This window comes from Oryza glaberrima, chromosome 6 (assembly GCF_000147395.1).
Source record: "Oryza glaberrima chromosome 6, OglaRS2, whole genome shotgun sequence".
Classification (NCBI taxonomy): domain Eukaryota; kingdom Viridiplantae; phylum Streptophyta; class Magnoliopsida; order Poales; family Poaceae; genus Oryza; species Oryza glaberrima.
This window is the reverse complement of record NC_068331.1, coordinates 632,535-655,049: the sequence shown is the minus strand read 5'-3', so window position 1 is coordinate 655,049 and position 22,515 is coordinate 632,535. Positions and strand designations below refer to the sequence as shown.

At 43.0% G+C, this 22,515-nt stretch overlaps 3 protein-coding genes across 7 annotated transcripts; 1 reads left to right on the top strand and 2 right to left on the bottom strand.

Moving 5' to 3' along the window:
• Positions 1 to 5,317: 5,317 nt before the first annotated feature.
• Positions 5,318 to 8,498, bottom strand: LOC127777188 (UMP-CMP kinase 1). Of its 5 annotated transcripts, none has more exons than XM_052303729.1 (10): positions 8,307 to 8,498; positions 7,631 to 7,700; positions 7,236 to 7,293; positions 6,985 to 7,102; positions 6,708 to 6,864; positions 6,466 to 6,546; positions 6,275 to 6,382; positions 6,038 to 6,109; positions 5,819 to 5,935; positions 5,318 to 5,684 (listed from the first exon to the last, which is right to left on the bottom strand). In XM_052303729.1, exons 2-10 carry the CDS (start codon positions 7,646 to 7,648, stop codon positions 5,589 to 5,591), a joined length of 825 nt encoding a protein of 274 aa, XP_052159689.1. In that variant the 5' UTR covers positions 7,649 to 7,700; positions 8,307 to 8,498; the 3' UTR covers positions 5,318 to 5,588. The 5 variants fall into 5 exon arrangements, with proteins under 5 accessions (XP_052159689.1, XP_052159691.1, XP_052159690.1 ...); XM_052303731.1 differs by having other exon boundaries at positions 7,631 to 7,692; XM_052303730.1 differs by lacking the exon at positions 8,307 to 8,498 and adding an exon at positions 7,764 to 8,261.
• A 7,995-nt stretch (positions 8,499 to 16,493) lies between these two features.
• On the top strand, positions 16,494 to 17,570 carry LOC127777143 (haloacid dehalogenase-like hydrolase domain-containing protein Sgpp). The gene has a single exon (XM_052303681.1). It carries the CDS (start codon positions 16,509 to 16,511, stop codon positions 17,418 to 17,420), a length of 912 nt encoding a protein of 303 aa, XP_052159641.1. The 5' UTR covers positions 16,494 to 16,508; the 3' UTR covers positions 17,421 to 17,570.
• LOC127777142 (cell division control protein 48 homolog C) lies at positions 17,437 to 22,188 on the bottom strand. The gene is made up of 10 exons (XM_052303680.1): positions 21,319 to 22,188; positions 19,898 to 20,511; positions 19,544 to 19,696; positions 19,203 to 19,319; positions 19,012 to 19,116; positions 18,754 to 18,819; positions 18,594 to 18,658; positions 18,310 to 18,511; positions 17,919 to 18,062; positions 17,437 to 17,795 (listed from the first exon to the last, which is right to left on the bottom strand). The coding sequence occupies exons 1-10, from the start codon at positions 22,115 to 22,117 to the stop codon at positions 17,748 to 17,750; spliced, it is 2,313 nt and encodes a 770-aa protein (XP_052159640.1). The 5' UTR covers positions 22,118 to 22,188; the 3' UTR covers positions 17,437 to 17,747.
• Between the last annotated feature and the right edge of the window lie 327 nt (positions 22,189 to 22,515).

Genomic DNA, 22,515 nt, shown 5'->3' with positions numbered 1-22,515 from the left:
ACCATATTGTCACTTTTCAGGCCTATTATCACCTCACAAAATCTGACCATATTGTCACTTTTCAGTCCTATTATCACCTCACAGCAATGATGCACAAAATATTGCTCTACTAAGAGATGAAGCCAGGAAGGTTCAAGCAGCCCAGCGGCAAACAGAGTTTCTACTGAAGGATTAATTCAGATTTTGTAAATAAAATGAAACTCAAGAACTGAGTACACTCAGTACATACTCTTCCAGTTGAACTGCAACTGAACAAGTCTGAAGACACTGTCAGTCTTTCTTTGTCTGTCCGAGCATATCTGCCCACTGAAAATTACTGAGCCAAATTCAACATAAGATGATCTTTGTCTGTCTGAGCATTATATAACTCACCTATTTGCATAGCTCAGGAGTTACTGTCCTGTTGCATTAGATGATGAATGCACTTCTTCTGGCAGATGATGGTCTGAATCTTCTTTTCCCAGAAGATTGGACGTTGAAATTTGATAAACTAGTGTACTACTGCAAAAGAGAGTTTTTCTGAGTGGGCAATGAAGGGAGTAAATCATCAGAACTGCTATGAAATTTCAGCCGAAAAACTGGCAATCCAAGAGCAGCTCTGAAAATACTGTAAAAACACAAACTTTTAAAGTAAAATCTGAATACTGTAAACACAAATGATTCATTCTTCTTTATTCATCTTTAGAAAAGGAGATTTGAATGTTCTACTGCTCACTTGCCCGGCCGAGTCAATCTATAGCTATTTTGCACAGGATAAGCACAATTTGGCAGATGCAGCAGCTGCAGCGTGCCTGAACCTGAGAAATGATAAGGTTTTACAGTGTTCATAGATCAGTGGCAAATGGCAAATGGCTCAGGTGATCGATCGATGCCGTTGTAGGTGAAAAGGAGGGCATGAGATCTTACTACGAGTGTTGTAAAATTTTGTCCAAAGATTCTGCTGGGTCTCAGGCCTGGGGTGCCCAATTATGAGCAGCGGCGTCGGGAGAGAGCGCCGGCGGCTCCGGCAAAGAGGGGTGGCGGCGACGGTTCCAGCGAGTACGGGTGGCGGCGGCATCTTGGAGGTGAGCCCCGGCGGCTGGCGTAGCGGCCGGCGTTTTTGGCGTTGGGGGTGGCGGCGTTTCCGCCTCTTTCTTCCGTCGCAGGCTCGCGGCGGCGACTCACGCGTTGAGAGGAGAAGGCCCGGGGCAAATATGTAATTTCACACGTTCCTTAATTTTCACGATCTGGTCGGAAATGTCAAATATAACGGGACGGAGGGAGTATAAGATTTGTCCTGTCTAAGTTCATTAACATCTATATAAATGTGAGGAATGGTAGAATGCCTTCTAATATTAAACGGAGGGAGTAATATATATATTTGTGCTTTGGATCAGATCGATCGCAACAGAGAAGGAACATGCATGAATGGATGCACATATGTATATATCGATCGAATCATGGCCGGCGCGTGACTGCATTTGCATTTGCATATCATCGTCTCCATGCATCGAGATCAGACTAGCTACAGGGATGTGATAAAGCTAGCAATTCAATCTGTGATCGTTCATATGCAATATATATAACGCTTAATATATTAATCACCACTGGTTCATGATAGATAATATGAACCGTGCGTGTGTGGCAACAGCGGGAGACATAGGTACATCGTTCATGCATGTGCTGCTCGATGTAGCTCCATCGGCCAGAGATGCATGCATCACCCAGAGGAGGCATCTGCAGTACGCGTCATAATCGTATCATCTCTATCATATCAGCGATATATATATATATATTTATGACCAGTCAACAACAGCAACATGATCTAATTAACAACAATCTAGGTCGATGGGTTAATAAAGTGTGCTAATTAATTAATTAGCAATCACTTTAACTAATAATATGCATATGAATGAGAAGGATGGGTCCTTGCATTGCATGATCTATCGATCATGGAGAGGGTCGTGATCAGATGGGACACGATCGATCGCGAAGCAAAAGAAAAGAAAATCTAGCTAGATTTATATCTTTAGATGATCGATCGATCGATCGATCAATGGGATCAGTGGCGACCAATGCAGGGGTAGCTTGCTTAATCGACTCCACCATGCATGCATATTGGCCTCTGGAGACATTATATGCATGTGCATCAATCGATTGATTAATTGTTGCTTTTCTCTTCCTTCCTTCAATTCGTCCTTTCTTCCTTTCTTTCTCTCTCGCGCATGATCGCGAAACGCACGCACATCGACCCTTCCTTCTCCGTCGCCGTCGCCGCTGCCGGCCGCCATCTTAATCGCTTGGCCTGATTAATTAGCTAGCTAGCTAGCTGCCTGCCTGCCTGCCTGCTGTTCTACTACGTTGATCTCCTAGCCTATCGATCGAGAAGACCGGCCGGCCGGCTGCTTGCAGTTGCAGCTTGTTGCCGACATAAATTTAAAACTTTTAACTAAATTATAATTTATGTATTGTTTCTAAAAAATAATGGTAATCACTGTCATTAGCGTTAAGATAATAGCATGAGCTTGTGGCAGCCGCGCGCGCGACATGCGCTTCCCGACGCGCACGTGCGAACTAATGGATGAGAGTCTAAACAATGTGTGAGTGGGCTTTGAAAGGACTTCTCATGGACCGCTTTCCATTTTGCGTACCACATATATAGCCCGAAAAATATATAGTATGCAAATCACATATGTAGTGGAAACTTAAAAACTATCATTGGATTGAGAAATGGACGTCCAAGATTCGTCCATGTTACCATGAGTTAAAATTTCCACAAAGTCACCCTTACTTGTTGCAAGTAATCATGCTTTGTTTGGCAAATAGGATGTGGATTTATATGAGGTGAAAAGGATGAATGCCTAGAATTAAATCTTATTCTTTAGTGGATGGGATATTGTTTTTTTCAAACCCATTTGACAAACAGGCCCCGAGTCGTTATGCAACAACGAACAGATCACCGCTGCTTATAAGGCCGGTAACTGTAGTCTGAACTCTAAAGGTGGTATACGAATTAATGGGCCTGGAAATACTGGCCCAACAAATCTACCTCTGTCTCTATTAGAAGTAGAGATGGCAACGGGTGCATACTCATCGGGTTCTCTTGCCCCATACCCACACCCACCATATCTAAATACTCCCACTTAAATACCCACATCCATCGCGGGTACAAAATTGTCCCCATACCCACACCCGTGCGGGTAACGGGTATCCAACGGGTACCCATACCCATATAATTGACTTGTAGTATTTATAGTTTTGTACTGCAATTAGCCATATTAGAGTTGTAAACCATCAATATTTTCTCTAACAACAATGCTATTAATATTAGTGTTCAAAGGCGAGTAAATAAAATTATACAATTACATTACATAATCAAGAAATCAAATAATAATTTCATATAACTAGACTAAGCAATGCTTTAAGATGTGAAAGGAGTTTTATGCTATGATTTAGTAGTCGTCGAGAGTTATATTGCTCATAGTTTTAAGCTCAATGAATGGGTTTTTTCTACCCACGGGTTGGTGGGTATGGGTGGGTAAAGAACGGACCCATACCCACGTACCCAATGGGTAAGAGTTTTCGCCCGTTAGTAAACCCATGGGTATAAGAGTTAGAACACGAGTAGCTCCTAATAGAGTAAAAACCCGTCAGGTCTCGGGTTATGGGTACCCATTGCCATCTCTAATTAGAAGAGAGGAGGTATTTTGCAGTGACATCAAACTTCATCAGTAACAACAGCTTGCATTATAAGTAACTAGCATGGTAGCCCGCGCAGATTGCGCGGCTAGCATCGTTATATTTTCTCTCATATAATAGCATATATGTTTTCTCATTATATTATTCAAATATATTAAAATGACAACATAATTTTAAATTTTACAATAACTTTACAAAACTACTAATGTGTAATATTCATATTATATTTTATATATGCGTTAGTTATTAATTATTTTTAATATCAAATTATAGTTATTTTTAAATTATATATATTCCTATATGGACTCTAGACTCATCTTTTAATATTTCTTTTTTTAATTTCGAATTTTCTGTAAATTGTATTTCTATATAGACTCTATGCTCTTCTTCCAATATTATTTATTTTTATTTCTGAATTTTCATATTATATTTTATATACGTGTTAGTTATGAATTACTTTTAATATCAAATTTTAGTTATTTGTAAATTATATATATTCCTATATGGACTCTAGACTTGTCTTTTAATATTTCTTTTTTTAATTCCGAATTTTCTGTAAATTGTATTTCTATATAGACTCTATGCTCTTCTTCCAATATTATTTATTTTTATTTCTGAATTTTTATTATTTCTAATTGTATTTCTATGTGGACTCTAAACTCATCTTTCAATATTCTTTAATTTTTAATTTCGAATTTCAGTTACTTCTAAACTCTTCTTCCCATGTTTTTCTTAATTTCGAATTTTAGTTATTTGTAAATTGTATTTTTATACGGACTCTAAAATCTACTTTTAATTTTATTATGTTTATTCTAAATTTTAGTTAGTTTTAAATTCCTATATGGACTCTGTACTCTACTTCTAATATTCCTTATTTTTTAATTCCGAATTTCTATTTTTTTTTCTTAATTGTATTTCTATATGGACTCTATACTCTACTTCTAATATTCCTTATTTTTAATTCCGAATTTCAGTTATTTCCTAATTGTATTTCTATATGGACTCTAGTCTCTTCTTCTAATATTTCTTATTTTTAATTCCGAATTTCAGTTATTTCCTAATTGTATTTCTATATGGACTCTAGTCTCTTCTTCTAATATTCCTTATTTTTTAATTCCGAATTTCAGCTATTTTTAAATTGTATTTCTATATGGACTCTAGTTATTTCCTAATTGTATTTCTATATAGACTCTATACTCTACTTCTAATATTCCTTATTTTTAATTCCGAATTTCAGTTATTTCCTAATTGTATTTTTATATGGACTCTAGTCTTATCTTCTAATATTCCTTATTTTTTAATTCCGAATTTCAGCTATTTCTAAATTGTATTTTTATATGGACTCTAGTCTTCTCTTCTAATATTCCTTATTTTTTAATTCCGAATTTCAGCTATTTCTAAATTGTATTTCTATATGGACTCTGCTTTTTCTTTTTTTTTTCGATTAATGTGAGAATTTCTAGGCCATAAGAGTGAACGTAGAGGCTGCTTTTTCTATTCCTTTAATAATATAATAGATGCGAACGTAGAGGCTCCTTTTTCTATTCCTTTAATAATATAATAGATGATCAAGATATGATGTATGGTTTTACATCTTCAGCTTCTGCCATAACACACACAATCATAAATTTATTAAAAGGAAAACATAAGGTGATGGGATAAATTCCCCACTCTCTTTTATTATTAACTAACGTTAAATCACACAGATTTTTTAGCCAACAATAATAATGAATCTCGAAGCTGCAATCAACAAACCAAACAAGCCAACATGCAGTATCTTCACAGGTCACACTAGACTATTGAACCGAAACAGTCAACTAGCACAACACACCATCACCATATATACTAGTAGTAACTCAAGACATCACAAGTTTTTTGTTCTCTCTCTTTCTGAAATTCTGCACCAGCCTCTAGGTACTCCACAGTCCACCACACACACGCAGAGAGATCATGTCACTTTCATTTCTACTGTCAGTTTCTTGCTTCTTCTTTAGTCCCAAAGCAACCTGACAATCACAAACGCAGAAATTAGTCATGGTAAATTAGCAAGATAAATGTAGTGTGTGCTTGTTTGGTTTGTTGATGTAATGAACTAATGACAATCAAATGGTAAATTAGTCATGGATAAATGTATTGTAACCTGAAACTTGCTAATGGAGGTTAGTTGCTCACCGCAGAAAAAGTCAAAGAACCAACGTTTCAATGGATTCATTTGTGCTCTGCTCAAACCACTAGCTTGCTGGCCACCATGAATTTTCTACACAAAAAACAGAGCAAAACCTCAAAGTTCTTGCTTTTTATGCAGATACAAATATTACTTCTACTAGAGATTTCAAACTGAGAGAAATATGGGTGTTACCTGATTGTTCAACTGAGCAAAAATGGCCTTAACGTCTTCGAAAACTTCATCTACCTGTCGGTTACCATCAACCTGAAAAGGCACATCCATAGTTCAGGGCACAAAAACAAGTAAAACTTAGTACTAGCAAAAAATGGAATACAGCAGCTATATTTATTATTTTTTATTACTCCTATTTTATCATTATTAAACTATAACTTTATCACGTTGTGTTGTTCATAAATTCAAAGAGAAGACCTTTCTGAGTTTCCCCCTTTTCTCATAGTACTGAATAACTGGAAGAGTTTGCTGCTGAAAAACATCAAAGCGTCTCCTAATAGTGTCGATGTTGTCATCATCTCTTCCCTGCAGATTGCAAAATTCAGAGTCCCAGATCAACCAAATGAAACAACATGCTGAGCCTAAGAAATCACAAGCAAGTAAAATGCCTGGTTTCGGTTCAAAATGCGCCGCTCCATCTCTTCCTTTGAGCAGTCAATGAACAGCAGGAACTCTGGCTCAATGTGGATCTGCCACGAGAGCAATACTCATTTTAAAAACACACGACAAAAAGATCATGATACTGTCCCCTTTTAGCACTACTAGTGCCTTTCGGTTTATGTATTAATACTGCTGCACTTTTTAACACAAAAATGACCTAAAGGTAAGACATTCAGACCAACAGTCTTACAATATTTTCATACGCATGTCGATTCTCTTCATTTCGTGGAAATCCATCAACAAGGAACTTATCATTCCCACTTTCTCGCATGGCCTTAAATAGTAGCTTAACGATGAGATCAGATGACACAAGCTTCCCTTCATTCATGAGATTCTTGATCATTGTACTGATCGAAACAGTCATATGACACATAGATATCAGCGACACAATCAGATCAGCAGCAGTTGGAACAATAAAAACAGCTACCAGAAACCAGGACTGGACTAGTTAAGCAGTTGTTAATTACCCTTGTTCAGTATCATATTTTGCTTCTTCACGAAGGAGATCACCAGCACTCAGATGTGTAAAGCCAAACTGCTTAACAATTTTGGCACATTGAGTGCCTTTGCCACTGCCAGGGCCACCTGCAAATTAAATGATTCAGCAAAAGCTCAATGGAGTATGAAGTCACATAGTACTAGGAAAAGCTGAAGCTTGTAGTAGTGTGAGCACTACTTATTCAGCACAGTGGGTTAGTTTAAAAACAGATAGGCATACCTATGACGAACACGATTGTTATCTTTTTCCCAGGAGGTGGAAATGACTCAATGTGATTCTGCATCAGCAGCCAGTAAATAGCAAGTGGTGAATATATACTTGACTTGACAAATACGTATGGTTGGACAGAGCAAGTGGACAAGAAAGATGAACAAAAGTTGCAACCATAAGTGACCTTAAATTTCTTTTGGAAAATATATGAAAAGGAGTTCTTTAAAAAATATATATATTCTAGATTTTGGTATGACCAACAATAGGTCATAACGTTGCAGTATGCATGTTTCTTCACATGTAAATCTGCCAATATACTTCAAATTTTCACTAACTAAATTTGGACTGTAGACAAGAAAACAGGTAATATTTCCCCTCATACAAACAAAGTATTAGAGAGTTACCTTGTTTGCGTGTGCCATCTATACCTTTGAAATGATGAGCCGGCGTTCAAGCTGAACAAGCCCTGAAAGGCTGAAACACAAAATTAATGAAGCAAGCAGAGAGAGAGAGAGAGAGAGAGAGAGAGAGCCTCACATGTCACACTGCCCAAGTCATGAGTATGAACAAGAGGCAATTCATCAGAAATTTCACATCATATTTATGGAGAGCCTGTGTGATCACGTAAATAGTAGAATTGATAGAGCAAAATGACTAGTATACTCTCCTCTTTTTTTCTTTTGGTCTAGAGACTTCATGTTAGTAGGAAGCAGCAACAGGTGACACCTAAGCTAGTTTCCTCTAGAAATTTCAAGCCGACAGGTGGAGCTATCAGAATACGTCAAGGACACTCTATAAACAGTTAAACACCACACCAGAAGAAGCTAGTAGCTAGTAGCAGGTAAGGTTTTTTGTGTGAGAAGAATCAACAAACTACTCTGTATATAATACGAGTAGCAGCTAGTATCCAAGAAATTAATCGGTAGGTGAACCTAAGCAAAGAACTCTCTGGGAATCATGCATGTTGAGATGGAAATAGACTAGTACAACTCCAGTATTAGGAAGGAAGAAAGCAATGAAACAAACAGAAAGGAGTAGGGAGTAATGGAGAAGAGGAAGTTGCTAGATAGGCTAACTTACTTGCTGCGACCGCCCGTTCTTGGCAAGAGGAAGTTGCTAGGTGCAAGCAGTCATGCAGGCATCGATGGCATCGAGAAGAAGCAAAGCAAAACAAGACAAAGGCAGAGCAGAGAGAGAGAAGAAGAAAAGAACAAGGGCAGAGTAGGGTACTGGAGAGACCGAGAAAGAAAGAGGTATAGATTGTGTTGAGACAGAGTGAAAGGAAGGAGACGGGATTCGGATTCTGAAATCCAATGGCGAATGCAAAGGCAACGGGGCCGAATGGATACGGGAATCGGGGACCAGAACAAAGTGTTGTGAAACAAATATCTTGGGGATAAGTTTCATGTGGGCTAATCTGAACCGGAGTAGATATAATATCTATCTCCTCGTAAGACCCCTATATATACAGGGGTAGGGTGCGACATCTAATGGTTAATGGCTGGCTTGTACTCCAGATGAGATCTATAATGAAGAGAGAGCTCCACCCTATATATGTGTTCATTGTCTACTTCTGCAATGTTCTTGAGGACAAAGGGATGGGCGCGGGTGTTCTACATCATCTCACGTCTCTATTGTTGTGGGAGGGACAGGGAACGGATCCGGTGATCCGCTAATAGGCGTGTTGGTTTACAACACGTTATCAGCAGACCGGTTTGTCGTTCCAATCAAATCGTCGTTATTAGATTATTACAGATTGATCTCCTGTTTCTCTGTATGCGTGTAGCGCAGCTGCTGGTCAAGCCGCCGTCGCACTCGCGTTGGCCACCGGTGCCCGCGGCTCCAAGAATTGCTGCCGGGTGGCATACTGATCGGCCCCACGCGACCTGCATGAGCCACCGTGTGCTGTTGACGGCGATCTAGCCGCGCCGCCGGATCGCTTGGCCACCGCGGTCTCTAGCGTGTGCATATGCATGCAGGAGCCGGGCAGCCGGTCACACGCCCGCGCGCGCCCGCCACGATCGCATGCTGGCATGCATGGGCGATCAAACCAGCAATAGCAATACATGCATGCACGTCGGCAAGCAGATTGATCTACATGCACGACACACCAACTCACCAAGGGAGCAAGGAAACAACACACATGCGCATATATATGCTTTGATTTTTGCATCTGCATATACATATGTGTGTTTAATTAGTTGATGCTCATCAGATTGTTTCATCCCTTGTTTGCATGCACGCCGGAGATGTGACTGTACGTGTGGTTGCTAGATCGGTTCAAGCTCCAGCGACACGCGCACAGGAGCGAGCGTCGCTGATTTGGATCTTGGACTCGGCCGATTGGTTCTGGTACGGTTGGTCGACGCACACACGCACATCGACCGCGCGATCTAAGACAGACGCGCAAATCACGGTAATTAGTAAGATTAGTTTATAAACTAATTTACTATAATTCATATATATACATCCGGGCATGTGTCTATTAAGGTATGAAATCTATATGTTTTATAGATTGATTATATTTTCTCGTTTTTATCATATGGATGCTTTGCTTGCAGTAGATTTGATTCTGCTCTTGATCTAGCGGTAGATTAATTTCCTGCTTTTGATCTATATGCATCTATTTTATTTGATGAAAACTGGAGAAAACTGGAAACCCTGTACTGGAGACGTGCCTAATTCGGCTAGGCCGAATCGGCCGACTCGCCTGCCTACCTCGCATCTCTCTGTTTCTCTCTCTCTAATGATGCCACGCCGGGAACACGGTGACATAATCTCAGTCCGTTTTGCTGGACTTGGAGACGTGTCAACTGTCGTTCGCCGTCGCTGTTGGGTACGCCGTCGGCCTTGCGTCGATGCCGTCGCGGGAAACCGCCGTCTCGGAGAAAGCCCTAAACCATGTCGCCGTTGCCGCCGTTGACCTCCCATCGACGCTGCCGTCGAGCCGTGGTAGGAGGATGATGGGTCATCGGCTGCCTGCTACCGGATTAACCTCCGCCAAGACGATATGGCCGGATGCAATTTGGTTGCCGTTGTTGGTGTCTCAGTTGCCGTCGTTGAGTTCGCCTCGCCGCCGTCATGAGGATGCGCGGGTCGACATGGAGCTCCGTCGTGTGCCACCGAGCCGCCACCGCACCAAATTGCCACACAGGAGTGATGTCATCGCCGCCGTCCTGCCAATCGGGGTAGTGGATGGGTTGTCGATGACCTCCTCGCGTGCACCGCCCTAAATCCCTTCAAAGTCGACAGTCGACGGTCTCCAACGCTGCCGCCGTGCCCGAGGGGCCGGTGCGCCGGGCGGTGGACGCCGTTGCGGACAATGAATGGGAAAGGGGAAACCCTAATTCCCCCTTCCCTCTCTCGGTCACTTAGGCGAACCGGCTGGGCCGGTCTGCCTCTGCCCGACCGAATAAAGCCCAACAATAACGAGATAGCCCAAACAAATTAATAAAAATAATAAACCTGGAAATCCTCATGGGCCTAGAGTTTCGGAAATTCGGCCCATTAGGCATTTTGGGCTACACTGTGCTTGCTAGCCCAAATAAGATCGTGGCCTGAACGGTAATTCGGCCTGATTAATTTCGGTTTATTGACAACTTGCGTTTAAGCCCCCGGAGTGTTGGGTTTTTATGCTATAGTTCACTGTTTAATGCAATTTTACAGTTTGAACCTTGTAATTAACAAGAGATTATATTAATTTTGTTTGTGTGGCTATGTCTTGTTGCTTAGGTCCTGTATAGTTTGGTTTTGCATGTGGGTCTCCGGACTCGTAAATAACCATGTAATGGTGTTTTTTAAGCATTGCTTTGCTTTTAAAATTGATGCAATTCCAACTAAATAATCTAGAGATGGTTTTCTAGATTATGATGCTTCCATAAATTGTGTTCATACAGTGTAGAATCCCCCCTTGGAAGCATTATGATGGGTTTATTTTCCTGCATTTATGTGTGATGGTTTTCTGTGTGGCATAAATATTGGGAATATAATGCCAAATAAGACCAAGTAAATAATAGAAAATCACCTAATGCATGGAAATTCTGGGAAATTAAATATCCATGGCTATGGATAAGACCACTCTTTACTGATACACTCCTCCATACATAAATGGTGATATCGATGTGTCTACAAGATGGAGTCACGTATACTTGTTGTACAAGATCCATGCTCTTGCCGAATTCACTCTGCATATCGTCCGTTTGTGTGTTGCGTTCTCTGAGAACCGCATGAAACGATTCGGATGATAGTGTGGGTGATTTCACGTAAAAGTCTTCAATGACTATTGTATGGCTTTGGGCATTAATGTAGATCACTCTATCCCTGTGATCACACTCAAGAATGGGATTCTGAGTCGTTGAAATGTGTGGGATTAGACAATGTGTTTGGGATTCATTGTGTCTTTCCCCTAGTGGCTTAACATCTCAATCAGAGTATGGCCGGACTACGATCGACATTTTTTTTGCTTTTCCAATGGTTGAGAGCACGCTTTTCTGATTTGGAGATAAATGATTATACCTCAATTTTCTGGCAACGTGGAGTTGCGAGGTTCAATAATTTGAGATATTTTTCACCTGGCCCGGTGAAAGATGTAAAGTGTTTTCCATATGGTGGAATGACACTGTTCGTATGGTTGCCGTTGGTGTGCACAAATTTTCTCAATATTATTTGGAACCTGATGTCTTGCGAGGACACCGGAAAAGAGGAGGCAAATCTAGAGGGATAAGCCCAAGGGTAGATGCTGTGAATAGGCATGATTCCCACTTCACTATAGCGCCAACAGCTTGACTTGGGTGTTGACCCAGTCTCGGTCCTCGTGTGGATCTAGCGCTAAATTGCCACCTCTGGTTGTTGACCAATTGTTGGTAGTGTTTGTCTAATAAAGTTGTTTTGACAACAGGAGTTGTATGGCCAGTTTAGAGCATGTCCTAGGAGGACAATGGTCGACTATACTGTTGCCAAGCAGTTTATCTTTTGCTTAGTTTGGAACTTTGCATTAGATCGATATTTCTCAAATAAATAACGTTCTTGGTCTTTCCTGTTCTATTCTAAAGCTTATCTTCATGCTGGAATTGATAAAATGCTTTAGTTTAGAAGAACAATTAGTGTATAATCCGAGGAGTTACAACCACTCACACAGTTCGACGTAACTGTATTTCAGACAAAGGTTGGCTATGCACTATTGCGTTTTATCGCGCTCTCGTAGTCGATGACTACTCCCTGGTTGTGTTGGTTGATCATCCATGGGTTGATGACCATGCTTGTCGCACACTGGCATTTTTCGCGTGTGGACATGTGCAAGCCATGCAAAGGTTCGTCGTGTTGCATGCGTTGAGCTCGTTATGCCAACGACGGTTGCACCGACACATTCCACTATTTTTGTGGATATGTCTGAATATAATGGTTTTATTGTGAATATTACCATTGTTGGAGGTATTGATTATCTCTCGATGGCTATGTCCAGGGGACATTAGCAAATGTGGTTTGATAATTCGCTCGTGGATCGTACCTAATACATGCTGCTTAACTATGACCCAATTCTCGAGTTTGGTATGAGTAATTGGGGTCAAACTTGGGCATTAAACGAGATGGACTTTAAAACAACTCTGCACCACAAAAATCTGGTTGGCAGCACAGGCTAGTGGCCGCGCATTTTGCTATCATACTCCTTGTTGAGCGCATCGGAATGCGTTTTGCCACCATAGGTTGCCTTCTTAAGCATATGACATGCGATGTCTAATGCACGTTGATCCGGAATCGATTGTGAGTTTGAATGGCACTAGGTGAGCATTAATCCATGGAGAGTGCATTTGGCTAAAGTATTTGCTTGTTGGTTGCATATACATTTGATAGCAATGGTGGTTTTTGCAAACCTGTATATCCTAACTAGGAGGTTGAGGATAACCCTTCGGAAGAAGGAAGAATACAGTATTCATGCCACTGTATTGGTATATGTCCAGGCTCACTGCATATAATGGACAAATCTCTCCTATTAAAGTGCGTAATATTTCCCAAATATATCACCACCGTAGCATACATTTGTGGGAGAACATTTGTGATCGAGGTGAAATTCCTTAATCCTATTCCACGATATGGGGATTTATATTATGCTATTGTAAGACATCTCGGCATTAGAGGGAGAGAAAAGCCCATTTTGAAATGCCTGGAGATTTCTTTGAGTGAACGCACTAAATGAGCTAAACTTGTATGTTTAGTTCTTACTCCTGGTTGCTTGGTGCACGGAGTTTTTGCCAACAAAATCATATGAGGAACAACTGGATAGTTGTTAAAAAGAGTAATGCTCCCAATTGTGGTAAATGTGGATAGACCCGGGAATAATATCGTATCCACATAAGACTTATGGCATTTGATCATGTTGTGCGGGGACGCCTGCTAACACGATCCGTAGTCCTTAGTCAGAGCATAAGAGTTCTCACTAGATGTGAGCATACTCCTCTGATTCTCCTGGTGGAGAATTCACCTCTGGAAGGTAATATACCTCATAATGATGTTCGTCGTGGAGACTACATTCCTAGCAATGCGCGCATATTATGGTGCTAGGAATACGGAACAACCATGGATCGATCATTTTGGGAAATGACGAAGATCTGGTTAAATGTGTAAGTGGGAATAAATGTGTCGACACTATGTCGCCTCTTGCTAATGATTCTCTTAGAGAGAACCCGGATCCGGAACAAGTTCATGGCATGAGCATACGGTGCTCAAATCGGGTCAAATGGAAATGCAATTGAGGTTGAACCGAATCGCCAATTGAAAATCACGAACGTTGTTCGGATTTTTATGGGTCATTATTAATATAATGAGGTGGTGATGCGCGATGGTTCAAGTAGGTCCTTCATGAGACCTCTCCCACGTGAGTTGAATGTTCCACTAAACAAAGGTATTGGCAAAATGGCATGAAATTAATATGCAGTTAAAGGATTTGGGAAATCCATGAGGAGGTCTTGAATAGACTCCATAGTGAAATTGCGGCATGCAAATCTCTTACCAATAGGTATTCCGGTAAGAGTACCATCTCCCGTTGGGAGAAAATCTCATGGACGGAATTTTCTCTGAGGGGGAGACCTCATTGATGAATTTTCCTCTGAGATACAAAATAATTAGTAAGTCTGAATACACCATATTGTATAATCCCTTGGAGGGATGCTGACCCATTTATGACCCGGTAAGATTGAAATGAGGAACCTGATGAGATCACAGACGAGGTCTGTAGGCACATGTGCATCTCGCGATTATCACTGGAGTGTGTACACTCGTGAAATCCGTTCCACCTGATGGTTGGAATGGTGGTGTCCTCTAATAGCTATTGAGGTATACTTGGTGTTGTTGGCTGTGTGTTATCCCTCACAGTGCTTAAATTTTCAGACTAGCTAGTTACTCTGATTGTTACAACATGTCTTTGGAAGGCTTGTGGTTGATCTTGTGAATCCCTAATTGTTGTTGACACAGTCAGAGAAAGTTGCAATGATCAGGCCAAGTGCTTGATGGGGTCACGACCAGGAGGTGCGTGCCGTTGCTACTTATTTATCCCATAATCCTTCTGAAGGATGAAACAGATTGCGTTGCACAGCAGGATGGTATTATGGTATATGATAGTGATGGAATGCATTACTCTCTGTGTTCCCTATTCTCGTTTTAGCGGTGAAATGAGACAAGTCTTTTAAGACTAATGGTTTGAAGATCTGAAGGATTCTTGCCTACGCATACATCTGAGAGATGTTTAATGCTATGGGAACATGGTCTGTGACAAAGGTTGTCATCAGGGGGAGTATGTGCTATGTGTTGATTGTCATTTGCGAGACATTGAAATGTCTTAGAGTATGCCCAGGGCATTGACTCGATGACAATCACTTAGACCTGTTCCTAAGGTCCTATCATAATAAGATCTGTCTTTATTGACCGACACCAAATACAAGTGGGCTACCTCACAGACTCCTAAGGGGAGGTGAGGTGAGCAGCAATTCAAGTTGAATGATAATCTAGAGGATTGATCACCTAGTCTCTCCCAGCTTTTAGTTCTCGGAAGCTTTTCCGGAGAATTGGGATGAGAAGACTTTGATGTTTGCTAGGTTCAGGGGGAGAGCACCCTAGAACATGACCCACAATATGGACCGTGTAGTCCTTAGTGTTGTACTCTTTTTCCCTTGAGTGAGTGGAGCTGTTGTTCCTCACATAAGGTTTTTAACGAGGCAACAACGTGCAATGCATGAGCGATAACTATGTACTCTTTCTCCTAGCCTTTTTCCCACTGGGTTTTGGTAGGAGTTTTGACGACGCATGAGTTGGTCGTGAATTAGCCCAAGGGGGAGTGTTGTGAAACAAATCTCTTGGAGATAAGTTTCTTGTGGGCCAATCCGAACCGGAGTAGAGATAAGGTCTATCTCCTCCTAAGACCCCTATATATACAGGGGTGACATCTAATGGCTAATGGTTGGCTTGTACTCCAGATGAGATCTATAATGAAGAGAGAGCTCCACCCTATATCTGTGTTCATTGTCTACTTCTGCAATGTTCTTGAGGGCAAAGGGATGGGCGCGGGTGTTCTACAAAACCTCACGCCTCTACTGCTGTGGGAGGGACAGTGAACGGATCCGGTGATCCGCTAATAGACGTGTTGGTTTACAACACAAAGAGCCTCAATCCCGAATCCTAATCTTCCCTGCATAAATCAACAGAAGAGAGAAGCTCCTCAATGTTTCCTGCACCGGATTCTCCGCCATACAGTGGTCAAGCTTCGTCCATTATGGGCTCAAGAATTGAGCCCATAGTTCATCTGTTCTTTGCAAACGGCCCAAAGTTTATCTTCTTTCCTTCTGACTTCTTTGTGAACTGAAAGGTAGGCCATGGTTTCGTGGAAGCCGAAAGGCCTATACCAACTCTATTATTTTTGGTTACTTTACTTCAATAATGGTGTCATACACAATTATATGCACTAGACTCAATTGTCAGCTGGCTTTATATTTGTTTGTTGATTATTTACGTTGCATTCCTCCAGAACAATTCCTATGTTTCTCGCAATCATCCGGATACCCATCCTATAAAATTCATTTACTTCAAATCCTCTATTTTGCTTACACATTTCCTATCAAATTTCTCGGCTTTTCCTATTTCTCCATTTTTACTATTCCTATATTCCGAACAAGTCCTACGAGTTAAAATGGATTTTTCCCCCTTGCTTCAGAGAGTCAATATATTGACTGTTCAGTCAGACTCAGCGGTGGAGGGCAAGTCAAAAACAGTGGGAAAAATAAGGTCGGTGGAGACATGGCGGGAATCGTAGAAAAAGAAGGCGAGACGGGTCACCTCACCTCACCAACCGCGCCAACTTTAACCACACCAACCAACCAAGCCTTCGTCAATATAATAACAGTACTGATGATGATGAGCTTGATGGAGGAAGAGGCCATGGCCATGGAGACGATGGCGACGACGACGACCAAGAGGATGTCGGTGGCGGAGGTGTCTCTGGTGGAGGCCGTGCTGTTCGACATCGACGGCACCATGTGCGTCTCCGACCCGTTCCACCACAGGGCCTTCTCCGAGCTCCTCCAGGCCCTCGGCTACAACTCCGGCGTCCCCATCACGCCGGAGTTCGGCATGGCCCACATGGCCGGCCGGAGCAACCACCAGATCGGCAGCTTCCTCTTCCCGGACTGGCCCCAGCACCGCCTCGACGCCTTCTTCGCCGACAAGGAGGCCCTCTTCGCGCGCTACGCCGCCGAGGGCCTCCGCGAGGTCGCCGGCCTCACCGACCTCTGCCGGTGGGCCGCCGCCCGCGGCCTCAAGCGCGCCGCCGTCACCAACGCGCCGCGGGCCAACGCCGACCTCATGATCTCCATCCTCGGCCTCTCCGACTTCTTCCAGGTCATCGTCGCCGCCGCCGACGACTGCGACCTCCCCAAGCCCTCGCCGGAGCCCTACCTCCGGGCGCTCAGCCTGCTCGGCGCGTCTCCCCGTCACACGCTCGTCTTCGAGGACTCGGTGGTCGGGGTGCAGGCCGGCGTCGCCGCCGGGATGCCGGTGATCGCCGTCGCGGAGGAGGCCCGGGAGGCCAAGGTCGTCGCCGCCGGAGCGTCCCTCGTCATCAGGGACTACAAAGACCACAAGCTCTGGGCGGCATTAGACAAGCTCCAAGCAGCAGCAGCAGCTCAATCCAATGGACAACTTGGAGCATAGTAGGGGCTTAATTGGATGATTATGCAATCTTAGTAGGGGCTTAATTGGATGATTATGCAATCTCATAACCAATATGAAGTTTGTATTACAATACAAGATGATGAATGGTACAATAAGTGAAAAGAAAAAAAAACAACTATTTTTCTCGCATATTCGTACTACTACTCACTCAGCCATCTATGTTTCGGTCGCACAAAATTGCCACAAGGCCTACTCAAAGGGGAACAAAAAAAAGGGCAAAACCAAAATTGGTTGCAAGCGAAACCTGTATTTTCCCTGCAAGCAACTCAGAGGACATGGATCTCTGTAAGCATGGCGCAATATATATCAGCTTGCGGAGTATTTCTTGCACAACGCCTCGTAGTGTCTCCTTTGCTGTTGTGACCAAAGAACAAAACCAAGGTGAAACGTGTCATCAAAAGGGTTGACCATGACAATCTGATGTACATCTCCTCGCTATAGCAACAAGACATTTATGAACTATTAAGAGCTTCTAACCTGTTCAGATACTGATGGCTGCATTTTTGCTAGAGCACGTTCAAAATGAGGGAGCTCAATCGCAGATGATGAGCTCATTGACGATTCCCCATTCTCCAGGAACTCCAGCCTCTCTTCCAATGCTGCCATGGCTGCTTCATTCACCTGAAGAATGGACCACATTAGTTCCATTTTGCACGTTTCTTTAATCACATGATTAATATTCAAACAAAAAGCAACTATAATCACTCCAATATCCGGTTTAACTCACAAAATGTCCCATAGGTTCCTAGGGGAAGAAAATAATCAACTAAAACATATAAAGAACTACATTGCCCCAAATTAAAGCAGACATGATCACCCTGTACAAAATTCAAATGGAGAAACCACTCAACAAAAAGTCATAACTTACCATTGATGCTAGGTCAGCACCAGTGAGATTGTTGCATTCCTCTCTACGTGCCAGTGCACCCAAATCAACACTGGAGGAGATCGGTTTGTTCCGAGCGAGGGCTCTCAATATCGAAACCCGCTCATCAGCACCAGGTAAAGGTACATAATGTTTCTTGCCAAATCTACCAGGTCGAAGTGCTGCATCATCTATCACATCAATTCTGCACCAGAAAAGGAGCTGCAGTTTCAGCCTTATGTTCAGTGATAAATATGTAAGGAGAACCTATCAGCAGCTGACAGCACCTGTTTGTAGCTCCAATAACAAAAACACCTTTCCGTTCACCAGCACCATCAAGTTCAATAAGCAACTGTGAACAAAACAATTAGAGTAACACAGAACAAAAAGAACCTTGTTAGCAGATCAACTACCGCAAATATACATTAACTTGTAAAGTATTCAAACCTGGTTCAGGAGACGTTCAACAACCCATCCCCCCTCTTTCCCTCTTTTTGTTGTCAAAGCATCTACCTGTAACATCACATGGGTTTACACTTGAGCGTCTTAGAATTGGAAAAACGACTTCATACTCCACACATATACACTGCTTGATGTGTGTTTAACAGTCAAAATTTATCAAACATTCGGAGTCATTCAGTAACTTGTGTCCAAGTTTTCATCAATGGAACAGACTATATGGCTAGATAAACCAAAATCCTTTACCTCGTCAAAAAACAGGATGCATGGTGTATTAGTTTGTGCACGGATGAAAATTTTCCTAACTTCTGATTCACTCTCACCAACATACTTGTTCAACAGCTCTGGCCCCTAAACACACAAAGGAATATCTTAACGTTACTTTGTATAAATCTGAACGAACGTGGTCAAAATACAGAAATATAAGCATCAACTACCTTAATATGAATAAAATTTGCCCCTGCCTCATGCGCAACTGCTTTTGCTATCAGTGTTTTCCCACAACCGGGTGGTCCAAACAGCAAAAAGCCAGCTTGCATATTCAATCCAAATGTCTGGAAAATATAGACAACAAAGCGGACATGGAATAAAAAAATCAAATAAGTAAAAGTACTGCAAAAGGAGTCCTAAACTTCAAAACATATTGCAAATAAACATCATGGGTATGTCATGTGGTACTCTAAACTACTAGGCTGCATCATCGCTAAAAGAGGAACAATAGAACAGACATAAGAAATAATTGTAGAAAACGGTTTATTGACATACTAAGTATGTTCACCTTATATTCTTCAGGGTGCTTGATACATCGGATAATGTAGCGGTCAAACTCTTTCCTTAGCGAATCAAGGCCTCCAACGTCATCCCATGTGACATCAGGGATAGAAGAAAATCCTTCTCTTCTCAAAGATGGTTGAACCATCTTGGTTGCTTCCTTCAGCAAACAAAAAGCAGAAAGGTTCATTAGCATGGCTATTTAGTCCACATAAGGCACACAGTTGAAATGAGATCAGAACTAATCATGATTAAAGCATTGGATACGTGGCCAGGAAAACTATTTTAGAAGTTACACTTGATGACATTAGCAGAGGAGTTATTGGACTTGAGCTGCACATGTAACAGGTGGAAACCTCACCTCAAAATCATCCATTGTAATACTCAGGCCCTCTATCTCATTTGCATCCCAAGGTTGTCTCCACCAGTCGTGCTTGCTGTTTTCATCATGCTCCTGACAAAACTGAGCTCTTCTTCTATCAATTATTCTCTTCATTGCTAGATTCCCCGCTTTATCCACCAATGCCTTCAAGTCCGCACCAACAAAGCTTGATGTGGCCCTTGCTATCTTCAACAAGTCCAACTGACCTTCCAGTCGAAGATTCCGGGTAAGCATCATAAGTATCTTTTTCCGTGCATACTCATCTGGAACACCAAGAGAGATCTCTCGATCAAACCTTCCTGGCCTACGAAGTGCTTGGTCAACAGCGTCAGGTCTATTTGTAGCTCCAATGACAATAACATAGCCAGGTTTCTTTTCAGCTGACTCTGAACCCACATCACCGCTACCAGAGCCAATTTGTTGGTGGTATTCATCCATGCATGTCATTAACTGTGTAACTATCCGTCGTTCCATTTCCCGTTGCAGATTCTCCCTCTTGGATGCAATCGCATCTATCTCATCTATAAATACAATTGATGGAGCAGTCCTGTACGCCTTCTTAAACAGGCTTCTGATGTTTTCCTCAGAAGCCCCTGCAAGAAAACGAGGGTTTACAAGGTGTACCCTTATATGGCTACTGATAGAAGAGATCTATCTAAGAGTAGGGACGAAATATATATTAAAAAAAGGTAAAAGAAAATAGGAGATAGGCTATATCTGATTTGGTATGCAGGGTAAGGACAAAGCTTGACCGATATGGTTTCAACTAAGGATCATATCTCAGTGGAGCTATGTCATCGCAGAACATATTAGCAATCAGAACCTTTAAAGCCTATGTGTTATGTTTCATTGCAAGGCAGAGTATTACTATTACCAGTATAACAATAGAACTCAGGAACCTAATTTGATAGAGGATCAATCTCATGCCACACTGACATCAAGCAGAAACTACCAGTTCTATGTTCGGCTAGACTTGCGGGCACTCCTTCCCTAATGAGAAAGAAAACTAAGTGAAGTAGATCAAACGACTAATGTAAGAAGCAGCAATAAAAACAGTGATCCTGGTCTATTTGTACATATTGAACACTAATAGCTTCAGAGTCCATTAGTTAACAAATGAAATTCCATTTATCAAGTGAGGATTGCATTATAAGTTATTAAAACGAACAACCTGAACTTGCAGACATCGACACAACAGGTTACCAAATTTGCTAGTATGTTGAGAAGTTGCGATTCAGAAAACACCACATTAGCATTTGCAAAATTTAGCATTCCTCAAGCATCCCAGCAGCAAACATGATTGGTGGTTAGTAAGTTAAACTAATTTGTTCATGCTTGTAACACATGTTCAAAGGTTTAGCTAAGTTCAGAGTTTTCATGAAAAGAATCGGATAGCATACCAGAGACCCCGGACACAACCTCCGGCGCCGATATCTTGTAGAATGGCACGCCGGTCTCATTGGCGATGGCATGAGCGAGCGTGGTCTTGCCGCAGCCCGGTGGCCCGTGCAGCAGCAGCCCAGCCACAGGCTTAACCCCAAGCCAGCGCGGCACCTCCGGATGGCATAGGGGCACCACCACCTCCATCATTAGCTGCTCTATCACCGACTCCATCCCCCCAAGATCCGAAAACGTGGGCCCCTTGCCCCCTCTATCGCCTCCTTCGCTAGGTGGAGCGGACTCCGGCTTGGCCTCGCCGCCGGCGCCGCCATCGGAGGTGATGAATCGGCGGGGCTTCTCGGCGGCGATCTCGATTTCCAGCTGCTGGTTGCTGCCGGTGTCTCGCTTGGGAGTCTGGGAGGCGTACTGGGTGCGGAGCATGGACTTGGTGACGTCGTAGATGGGGGGAGGCGGTGGGTGCGCGGCGTCGTCGGAGAGGGAGGTGGAGGATGAGGCGGTGGCATGGGCGTCGTGGCGGGGGCGGCGGCGGCGGCGTTGGGAGGGAGTGGAGGCGTGGGAGTCGTCGGCGGAGTCGGAGTGGGAGTCGGAGGGGATGGAGTTGAGGGCGCGGCGGACGGCGGAGGTGAAGGGGTCGAGCTTGTGGCGGCGGAACTCGGGGAAGCGGGAGCGGAGGGCGATGGCGACGTCCTCGGCGGAGGAGGAGGAGAGTCCGCCGTCGGTGATGAGGCGGCGGAGCTGGGACTCGAAGTAGGGGGAGTGGGACCTGCCGGAGCCGCCGTGGCGCGCGCGCTTCCCCATCGCCGGCGGCGGCGGCAGAGGAGGAGGAGGAGGGTGCTAGCTAGGGTTTTGGGCCGAGGAGACACAGCTGGTTGCGCTTTTCTTTCTTTCTTTTTTGGAGGGAGATGGGTTAACTTTTAGTTCCGAGAATGAAATTTATCTGGGCCGGGCCCATTTGACAGCGCAAGGTTTAAGGATCCAGGCCTAGTAAGTGGAATTAAGCCCATAGTAAGTATCCGGGCCTCCGTGCTGGATCGCGATCTTCTTGGTCGCCGCCTTCCTTCCTTCCGCCGCCGCCGCCACGACGACGACGACGAACTCACTGTACCCGTACGTACGTAGCAAACCAAAATGGCATGCACATTTTGTTCCTTCCCTGTTATCTTTGTAATGGTGTTCCCTCCCTGTTCAGTACTTGC